Source organism: Oreochromis niloticus, linkage group LG8, assembly GCF_001858045.2.
Source record: "Oreochromis niloticus isolate F11D_XX linkage group LG8, O_niloticus_UMD_NMBU, whole genome shotgun sequence".
Taxonomy (NCBI): domain Eukaryota; kingdom Metazoa; phylum Chordata; class Actinopteri; order Cichliformes; family Cichlidae; genus Oreochromis; species Oreochromis niloticus.
In genome coordinates this window covers 9,646,116-9,657,384 of record NC_031973.2, presented here as the reverse complement: position 1 = coordinate 9,657,384, position 11,269 = coordinate 9,646,116, and the positions used below count along the sequence as shown (strand labels likewise).

The following is an 11,269-nucleotide window of genomic DNA, read 5'->3' as shown; positions in this document are numbered from 1 at the left end:
AAATGCCAGGGGTGATTTTTTTTGTCTCAGTCTAACCCTCTTCTTGGTTTTAAACAGGCTCCTTTTCAAAGAGAGGAAACCTGTAACAGAAATTCATTTTTTCTTGAGTCACTATAATGTCATTAGCTGAAATCTCTTCTTCAATGTGCTTAGTCATTTTGAAATCAGTTCCATAAATAAAATGAATATTTAGGAAGAACGCTACACATTAGCATGAGTAAAAGAGTAGAAGAAGTTGAAAGCAAAGAAAATTGTCGCAACATCTCTCTCTGAGAGGAATCTGTGAGCTCCTGTACTAACAGATCATTGAAATGTTGATAAAGACCAACACAATCATACAGTCATGCCATGATAAAAAAAAAATAATCAGTGGGTGGACAACAAGCTGAAATCACACTAAGAGTGATAGCACAGTTCATAAGAATGAAAATGGTGAGCATAAACTAGGTTTAAGTGATTCCATGGTTAAGCTCATACACTCGAGGGATGGAGCGTCAATCTAAAGATATTTCCTCATTTGGTGTTTTCATTATGTTTTCCAAATCTCCATTCAAATGGTGTTTAGATGAGTTGAGATCAGATGACTCTGAAGGCAGTAGCATTTCATTAGGATCATATTATAATAAGCATCAACTCATTCAGTGACCACTCTTTCGTTTTGGATAGAGGCACTGATATCTGGAAAAGACCATTCCAATCAGGATGAAATTTCTCTTCTCTTCCAAGGGGATAATCAAAGGTTGTTAAGGGATAAATATGATTAAGAAGTTACAAATATATTTTCATTACATGATATTTAAATTTGCGATGGGTGTTGCCTAAATGTGGGTGTGGTAAGTGCACTGACATTAAGGCAATATCCTGGTTCATGTATTTAAGTGTTTAAGACTATGTTATCATTTTCACAGGTTAAGTATGAACTTTTAACCTGTAAGAATCCTCTTTGTTAGTTATGTGTCCAATGACTTGTATGATCTGCAAACTTAACAGTGAGGTTCATGTAATGGAAAAATTGATAGTTGTGTGTACAGAGCATACAAAAGGGGGTATTGACTCGACAATGGAGAATGTTTACTTGCCCAGTCTGATAGGTTGAGGGCAGTCGGTAAGAAACTTAAGTACCCAGTAACATATCTCAGTCAGTGCATGAAGTTTGTCCACCAGTTTATTTCAAATGATGGTGTTACGTGGAGCTGAAGTCCACGTAGAGCATCCGGACCTGTTGCGTTTGTCTAGGGGACTAAGGGCTGTATCAAGAACCACAAAGCTAATCTGTCAGAATCAGAATCAGATTTTTTTAACAAAGTTATATGGTGTCCCATTCAAAGAAAACAATCTAACCATTCATGAGAAAAAAAAACCCTAAAAAAATAAATAATATATGAATTATTCCCAAGTAATGAAGACTTAATTCTAAAGGCCTGACTGTCCAAACTAATTCTAGTAACAGGGTTTACTGTTGTACTACTGGTGATAAATGTCTTCCATCTATCCATCCTCTTCCACTTATCAAAGTCAGGGTCGCCTATCCCAGCTGTGTTAGGGCAAGAGGTAGGGTACACCCTGGACACGTTGCCAGTCTGTCACAGGGCTAACAGAGAGTCCTACGACAGAGCTCACACAGAACAGCAGTCAACCATTTATACCCACACCTATTGGTCATTTAAAATACCAAATTAATCTAACCCTACTAATTGCATGTTTTTGGATTTAGTACCCGGAGAGAACCCACGCAGACACAGGGAGAACATGCAAACTCCACAAAGAAAGGCTCCAGTTATACAGTGGATGTGAACACAGGACCTTCTTGCAGTGCCAACCACTGCATTACCGTGCTGCCTGACATGGCTCTTGAATATCATCAGTGGTGTAGGTTTTATCCTTACGGGTGGACTCAGTGTTACTTTGGCTTGTCAGTCCCTGATTCTGGCTCCGTTCTTTGATACAGCTTTATTATTTTTCTGTTGTGAAGGTCTTTCCATGTATTCTTCTCCAAATTGTAGTCATGGTTGGAATAGAAAATTACTTTAGTTTTAATGTACTTCTGAACATAGTAGTTGGAGTATTTCATATAGTCATCAGTCATGAACCCATATGCATCCACCTGAGGATACAGAAAGAGAGAAAAAACTTTCTTTTAGTATAGCACTTTTTAAGAGATAGTTTGCAGAATACATTAAGTCAAGTCAAGTCAAGCCAAAGTGCTGAACAGAGGGATGAAAAAGATGAAAAACATTATAAAAACACTGTAAGACATCCATATATATGTTTGTAAAAATATATATAATTACATGCAAAATGCACATACATATACAAAAGTATACACATTCACACACAAGCACACATACGTGAACATAAAATGTGTGTATACGTATGCACATGCATACAACAACCAATGAGATAAAAGACCAGATTAGCTAAAACAGAATAAAAGTGGTGTAAAAGAGATCTGAAGGCCTTGGAAAATAGGTAGATCTTCAAATTTGATTTGAAGATTTCCAAGGAGGAAGAGGATTTTATAAAAGAGAGAAGATTGTTCCAGAGTCTCGGGGTGGCAATGGAGAAAGCACCGTCACCTCTGGATTTTAACTGGGAGCGTGGAACCAGTAAAAGCATCTGACTGGAGGAGCACAGAGTTTGACTGGGTAGGTGCAGGATAAGGAGATATGAAATGTAACCGGGGGCCAGACCATGGAGAGCTTTAAAAACAAATAATAAAACCTTGAAATCAATTCTATATTTAACTGGCAGCCAATGTAAAGATACGAGTATCGGCATAATACTTTCTCTCTTTCTGGTACCCGTCATTTTGAACAAGTTGCAGGCGGGACAGGCTTGAGTGACAGATGCCTAAATAGAAACAGAGTTACAGTACTCAAGACCTGATGATATGAAGGCATGGATAACTGTTTCCAGATCTTTAGATGACAGGATATTTTTGAGTTTAGAAATGATCCAGAGCTGGAAAAAAATGCCACAAACAGCTGAATGTATTTGTTTGTCCAGCTTGAGGGTAGAATCGAAAATGAAACCAAGATTTTTTATATGGGGGTGTACATTAGCTGATAGTGGGCCCAAGTCATTTCTTATGAGACTAACAGAGTCTTGCTTACCAAAAATTATAATGTCGGTTTTAATACAGTTCCAACAACAACAACAACAACAATAGGTCATAATAATAATTAATAAAATAATAATTAATAAAAGTTATTGATAGCACTGATGGTTGCTTCTTCTCTCTAAAAAGAACATAGCAGCACAGTTTAATTTACAATTGCAAATGAACAACCCACAAGACTTCAGAAACACTGTACTTTTGGGCAGAAAAGCCAAGAGTGGAGATTTTTAATCATTTAGTTGAACACGAATTCCACTGTATAGCAAAGTAATTAACGGTCAAATGTGATGTCATCTGTCCAACACTTAAAGCTTGGCTGTATTTTGATCAGCAACAGGATAATAGCAGCAAATGTACAACAGAATGGCTTAAAATTCAAGGTGTTGCAATGGGCCGGTCAACGTCCAGACCTGAACCTGATTGAAGTACTGTGATGAGATCTCAAGAGAGCTGTGCATAAAGAAATGCTCGCAAAAGATGAGTGGGACAAAATTTCTCAACAACAATTTGAGAAACTTTAAGTTACTGCTGCTAAAGATGATTCTACAATGTAATTGTAAGATCTTACACAGTCCAAATAATTTTCTGTTGTATCTTCATATGTTAAAACTTCATATCATGATAGTGTCATTAATTTTATGGACACAATTTCTAGAGTCCCCTATGGGGCGAAGAATGTTGAATTCAGGATGCAATTTTCAATTTGATCCTACATATCATTGATGATTTACTGATGTTGTGCCATATGTGCAATTCTCTTGCTCTGTGAATGCCTGTATAGTAAGAAATATTTGATAAAAACATGGACATTAATTATATTAATAATTTTAAAATGATCTGTTAAAGAGCTTTTGTTAAGATTTACTTTACAGACATTGGTGTATTAGACTGTAAAGCAAAGTGAACAATGCAAAGCTTTCTACAACGCAAACAGAGTAGCATTTGTACAGAAATATTTCCAGACTGTAACATTCATATTTTATCCAGTTTGCAGAAAAGGTGTGTTGAATAGTTTCTTTTCATGAGAGAGCTGCTTTGAGGTTTTCTTCTGTTTACACAGTCAGTCTCTGTATTATGTGTTTTTTAATGTGTATGTTTGGAAACCAAGACCTCTCACACAGAAATGTAAAGGTAATATTAACTCACTGTGTCACAAGTATGCAAAGCCAGGAAGAGAGTGAATGCTCCATTGGTTGGTCTGACCATTGCCCAGAATTTATTATTCAGATTAGGTGACTTTAGGAACCTGTGGATGAAAAAACAAAGCTTTAAAAGAAAACAAACCAAACCAAAACAGATTAAAATAATGTATCTAAAACCTGAACATTGACCATTTAGCTAAAACAGCTTCATGAAAGGCTGGGGGGGCATATGGGAGCCACTAAAAATTTTGGGGTGGCACACCGAATACAGAATTTTATGCTGTCATCAGATATTGGATACTTGAAAAAGATGGCAAAAAAGAGAGAAGAATTGTGAATTATACCTAGTTAATTTCCTGCTATTAAAGTTGATATCACTGAAAATAGGCAGACATAAAAACAAATTAAGACTATTTAATTCTGTTTTGTAATGCACTGTGTTAAATGATTTTAAACCACAAATAGTCTGAACAGGATGGTCACAGGAGTCTGACCTGTTCCTCACATATCGGAGGAAGTCCTGGTGTAGAACGTAGAATCGGCTCTCATTGTACTGCCCTGAATAGTAGTCCCTTGGCCTGGTGAGGTTAAAACACAAAAGACAGGAGGGATAATTTATAGTTTTTAAATTAAAGCCAATACAATTGGCCATTAAATTGTAAAAGGAAAAGTGGATAGCAAATCAAATGGTTTTAGGTGTTTTCAGAGTGTATTTGTAGTTTGCATCTGCTAACAACGAGGCACCTGTGTGTTCTCACTTGTGGGTGCACTCAGAAGTGACATGTAGGAGCCATGAGGAAGGCTATGGATTTTAGACAGTTAGACAAAACCACAGCTGGAAATTTTTTTCTAGTTCTTCTCCACTCTCACCTCTGAGCTGAGAAGGCTGCTCTTAAAAAGTTGTCTAATGACACTACAGACTAATTACAAAAGTTGAGATTTGTCAAAGCAGGAGAAAAATATAGCTATTACATAACTACTCATTTAAATGCAGTTGATAATCACCATTTCTTGTTGTATTGACCACCAGAGACCTGCTGTCCTTTAAGGAGACCCTCGAGCCATTGGAAATCTCTCATGCCCTCAGGAATCATCACATATTTTATTCCCTGCCAAGAGAAAAATTATGGAGCAAAATAATCTTTAGTTTGTGGACAACATAAACAACATCACAGTGTAGTCTTCTAAGTTTTACTACCTCATCATGAGGGGCAGATTTGTATCCATACTTCCCCCAAAAATAAGGTGATGCGGTGATGGAGTGCGCTGTGTGAACATACACCGATGTTCTATTTCCTACATCTTCCTCAAAACCTTTGGTAACGGCACCGTTCATCCTGCCAAACAAACACAATTCAGACAGTTGATCTCTTCAAAAATTAGTCACTAGTTCAAGCAACAGCATTCAAATTGAAGGCAGTGTGATATACCTTTCTTCTTATCGTGCTTTTCCTTAGTTTCTGTCATATAGCAGCCTTTGTGCAAGTATTTCCTTTATTGTGCAATAAAAAAAACCTAATGTCCAGCTGCAGATTGCACCACTATTTTGCTGTTCTGACACACAAACTAAAATGAGCTGATTTTAGTTCTTAACAATTCCAAGGAATTACACTACTGGAAACCCGCTCTCTACATGAACTTGAGTAGGCTTGAGTTATTTTCTCAGCATCTCGAGTTAGTAAGTCTCAGACCAACACTAACATTAACACTGACCCCTAAATATAACATTCATTTTATGTTAGTGAATCAAAATGTACCTACTTAGCTGAAAAATTTAAGATAGTAATACATTTGCCATAGATGGCACTTTTTTCCCTTTTCTCAGTGGCTGAAACAAACTTCCATCATTATTAAACTCTTGGCTCAGTATTTTAAATTGTGGTTCTAGACTTGTTATTTGTTGCTTTGAAAGTATAAGATGATTTACATTCTAGTTATTGAATATGTTAATCTGTAGTGCCCTGGAGTTTGTTATTTATAGTACTTGATTTGTTTATCCATGTCTCCCCTCATGTCCAGTCTGTCTCTGTCTCATCAGTTTATCCCAATCCTTCTTTATTACTGTTTTTATTTTTATTTTTATTCACTGTTTTGCAAGCATTAATGAAGCCGTATCTTGTGGTTAGTCAATTTAATGACAATCACAATCACAAGTAGCATTTCATAATATATGGAGAGGATCATTCCTATCAGCATGAAATTTCTCTTCTCTTCTCTTCTCTTCTCTTCTCTTCTCTTCTCTTCTCTTCTCTTCTCTTCTCTTCCAAGGTGATAATTAAAGGTAAACATGACTACGACATTACTTTTATATTTTTAATACATGATATTAAAATTTACGAGTTGGGTGTCGCCTAAATGTGGGTGCGGTGCACTGACATTTAGGCAATATCCTGGTTCATCCTGGTTCACGTATTTAAGTGTTTCCTCTTCCTCTTTTCCTCTTTGTCAGTCATGCATCCAGTGACTTGTATGAACTGCAACCTTACAGTGGTGTTCATCTTATGGAAAGATGGACAGCTGTGTGTACCGAGCATACAGAAGGGGATATTGACTCTACAATGGATGATGTTTTTCTTGCCCAGTAATGTATGTTAGTCAGTGCATGAAGTATGCATATATATATATATATATGTATATATATATATATAGATATATATATATATATATATACACACACACACACACACACACACACACACACATATATACACACATATGGTGTGTGTATATATATGTGTGTGTGTATAGATATATATATATATATATATACACACACACACACACACACACACACACACACACACACACACACATATATAACACATATATATATACACACATATGGTGTGTGTATATATATATATATATGTGTATATATACACACACATATATATACACACATATGCTGTGTGTGTGTGATTGAGTCATTATTCATTGCACAGATTGGATATCGCCAAAGTTATTGAATAGGGGACATACAAGTGTTAATTTAGTATTGCAACAGCCCTGAGGTATACATTGCTTTTCAGAGTGGAAAACTCAAAACTCAGAAAAAACTCAGAGTTTCTGATTTTCTAACTTTTTATCTGCTTTAGTGCTCAGCTCAGATAAAATATAAAAGACCCACCCACCACTTTAATCACACTTGTGTGAGTGTCATATGTCGTCTGACATATGGCATAAAAACTGAACATCCCTTGTTGCCGGGTTTCAAAAATAGCGGATTTAATTTTTATGAACGAGGCGCTCTTTTGACTCATCGAGGGATGCTACTGACCAGCCAAACGATTGCATGCAGTCTGACGACTTAGTGCATGCTTGGATCACTTGGAACCCCAGGCAAACAGGTACAAAACAAGTACCTGGTACCAGGAACTATGTACTAATGGAAAATTTTGGAAACTGTAGCAAATCGATGTGAGTAGGTACTAATGGAAAAGGGTGTAAAAATTCATTTTTTTTGACCCCATCCTACAAGACTGCTCAAAGAAGTCCTACCATTAATAATGCTTCAATCTTAAATATGATCAACCTCTCTCTATTAATGGACTATGAACCACATGCCTTCAAGCTGGTGGTAATTAATAATTAAACCATGACTTAAAAAGTCACTTGACCGAGCTGTCTTAGCTAATTATTGGCCAATCCCTAAACTCCATTTTTTTGTTGTCAAACAGCTAAGAGATCATCTGCAGAGGAATGGCTTATTTGAAGAGTTTCAGTCAGGTTTCAGAGCTCATCACAACACAGAAACAGCTTTAGTGAAGGTTACTAATGTTATCTTTATGGCCTCTGACAGTGGACTGTGCTTGACCTGCTAGACCGCAGTGCAGCATTTGACACTCTATTTTAATACAGAGATTAGAGCATGCTGTAGATATTAAAGGTACTGTGCTGCAGCGGTTTGAATCATATCTACATAATAGTTCCACAGCGTTCTGTGCTATAACCAGGAGACTAGAATTGGTCTTACATTATACATGCTTCCCTTAGGGAGTATTATGAGAGTGCATAGTATACATTTTCACTGCCTAACAGATAATACCAAATTTTATCTATCCATGAAGCCAGATAACAGACAAAGGTTAGTTAAACTGCAGGAATATTTTAAACATATAAAGATCTGGATGACCTCTAATTTTCTGCTTCTAATTTCAGATGAAACTGAGGTTATTGTACTCAGCCATAAAAATCTTAGAAATATGGTATCTAACCAGATGCTTACTCTGGATGGGATTACCTTGGCTTCCAGTAACACTGTGAGGAATTGAGGACTTGTTTTCACCAGAATATCTCCTTCGTATTAAACAAATATGTAGGACTAGTACATGCATTTTTTATTTCTGGACTAGACTGGAATTCATTATGATCAAAATGGCATCCAGAAACTCTTAAAGGAGCATGACCAGCCAAAAGTTTGTGCCCTGAAACTCAAGCACTTGGGTTATGCAGCAAGTCCACCCATGAATAACTAAAAAAACAGGTTTGTTGAGTTGCCTAGACAGAATCTGGACTGCTTTGACATGACCTTAAACAACCTTGAAGGGTGAAAACTCTCCAGTGTGACTGAATTAAAACAATTCTGCAAAGGAGAGTGGGGCAAAATTCCTGTTGCCACAAACATGTGATTGCAATTCTTGCTGTCAAGAGTTACTTGAGGGGGCAGTTACTTTTTCAGATTGAGTCAGGTTTAGATATTGTATATTTTTCCAGTGTGAATTTCAAATAAGAAATCCTAAATGTTTTTTCAGATCACTATAGATCTGTTAAAACTGGATGAGCTCAACCCTGCCACCAATTATCCCAGCATACACACGCCTTGACATCTCGACAGATGTGTTTTTAGGTTTAATTAGTTATAACCACACAGGAAACAAAGTCCCTGGAGAGTGTATGTTATGCTGATCCAAAGTAGAAAAACACACTCTGTGTGATACTTTCAACAACTTTATTTAACTTGATCCTAAAGGTGTATTATTTATTTATGTGGTATTTTTAAATGTTAGATATCCCTAGAGATTACATCAAACAAGTGATTGCTGTGCTCTGCATCAAACAGCAATGAGATAAGAATATTTGATCATTGAAACACCCTTCAGTTCAGAGAACATTAACAATCATTAACAACAGGTAAGTTTTGTAGCTCTTACGTACCGAAAAACGTAATCATGAGCATCGATCTCTGCACCCACTTTTGAGCCATTCAGAATTCCTGCAGTACCCATCACAGCACAGTGAACACAGCCATCACCACCTGGTTTCGGGAGGAGCAGTGGCTCTTTTGGCTTTGGAATCAGCTTCACTGAAGCCATCACATCTGCAAATGAATAGAAACACATGAGTACATATACTTGAGCTGGTGAATCTGCATTTATTTACAATTAGGAGTCTAACTGAGCTGATGAAACTGATAAATCCTGAACAACTGTTAGTTTGAGAAGGCAAATGGGACTTTTCACCATTTGGCAATGTTTTTACAATGTTGTCCAGTTTTGTTAAGTCTGTGTGATTTATAGCCTCAGTTTCCCTTTCTTAGCAGACTGGAGCGGCACAGTATCGTCTCCCAGTGCTTCAACTTCAAGTTTCAATGTCTGATGCCTTCAAAGATGCACTTATAGATACTTTTTTACATTTTTGTATTTTTTATTTTTATTTTGCAATTTATTTATTTTTCCATCTGTAACACAAAGTATTGGGTAATTTTCTTAAAATTTTGATTTTGATGGGTTGATCTGAGGCTTACTAAATTATACACACGCACGCACGCACACACACATTTAAGTTAATAACACAATCTTTCACTTATTGATGGCAAAATTTCATTTACAGAAGAAAATGATTATTTTAACATGTGCACAAGTCTTAATGCATTGAGTTGTAACCTGTGAGTGAATTACTAGATATTTGCATTAAAGAGCAGTTGAAGAGGTGTGCCTAATGAAGTGACAAGTGAGTAATTTAGTGCTGTATGAATAATGTCATGTCTCTCATTACAAGTTCAAACTTTCACTTTCTTTAACTCAATATTTAATTACTAATTTGTGAGCTTTGACCTACTTCAACTTTTGCCTCTGTGGTACTTCGATTAGTGTATTTTTACGACGGAAAACTGCGTATGATGCAGAAAACACTGCTTAAAGGTGCCATAAAACATTTTCACCACTAAAAAAATTTGGTTGTGTGTCTTTCTCTTTTTTTCGTGATACTGGGAGTGAGAAATTGGAAGAAATTTTTTTATTATTTTTTGCTGATCAGCCTCACACTTATACTGATATTTAATCTGGATTCAGTTTCACAAACACCTACCATCATATTTGAACTCCATAAACCCAAAAGGATTGTTAAAATGTGAAAGGCGATTCCACTCGCTCATGTTAATGTTGTCCTTGTGCAGAAACAAACGTATGTTGGGAAGAAAAGCCTTCTTGAAGTTCTCATCCTGAGAGTTTCGCAGTGATTGGGCACATGTCTGATAATCACAGAAATATTAAATCATGAAATCGGTTAAAATGATTTCGTGAAAGCTTTATACACCGAGGAAAAAACAAACACAACACTCACAGAAATTTGAAGAATAATTTAATTAAAGGAATGAAACCATTAAGAAAGCCAGTGAAAGTGAAAATACAGGACAGTTACAGCAGAGGCAACAGACTGACTGCATGGCTGAGCACACTTCAGTGTTACCAGCCCACAGCCATCAGCTTAATTACTACATTTGTACTGTCTCTGTCATATTGTGTCTTAGCATGCTTACTGTTGGTCTAGGTGGGGCATCCTGGTTATAGACATCATCAAAATCCCACTGAGGAAGCTTTGTGAAATTTCCTCTGTAGAGGAGAGGTATTGGAGTCTCAGCCACAGCTGTGGTAGACACAGACGGTGGCACAGCTGTTTTTTCTTTCTGTCCCCAGAGGTTAATATGAAACGAAAAGTTTTCCAATCTGAGTTCATGTTTTCCAGAGAAAATTGTCCAACTGAATCTGAAATTAGTCAGAAAAGCATCAAT

The 11,269-nt window shown here is 36.6% G+C and overlaps 1 protein-coding gene across 1 annotated transcript; it reads right to left on the bottom strand.

Annotated features, from left to right (window-relative positions):
* Positions 1-1,885: 1,885 nt before the first annotated feature.
* LOC100691443 (alpha-N-acetylgalactosaminide alpha-2,6-sialyltransferase 1-like) lies at positions 1,886-9,599 on the bottom strand. Its single transcript, XM_025909958.1, has 6 exons — positions 9,415-9,599; positions 5,459-5,597; positions 5,266-5,369; positions 4,755-4,838; positions 4,265-4,364; positions 1,886-2,104 (listed from the first exon to the last, which is right to left on the bottom strand). The coding sequence occupies exons 1-6, from the start codon at positions 9,597-9,599 to the stop codon at positions 1,901-1,903; spliced, it is 816 nt and encodes a 271-aa protein (XP_025765743.1). The 3' UTR covers positions 1,886-1,900.
* Between the last annotated feature and the right edge of the window lie 1,670 nt (positions 9,600-11,269).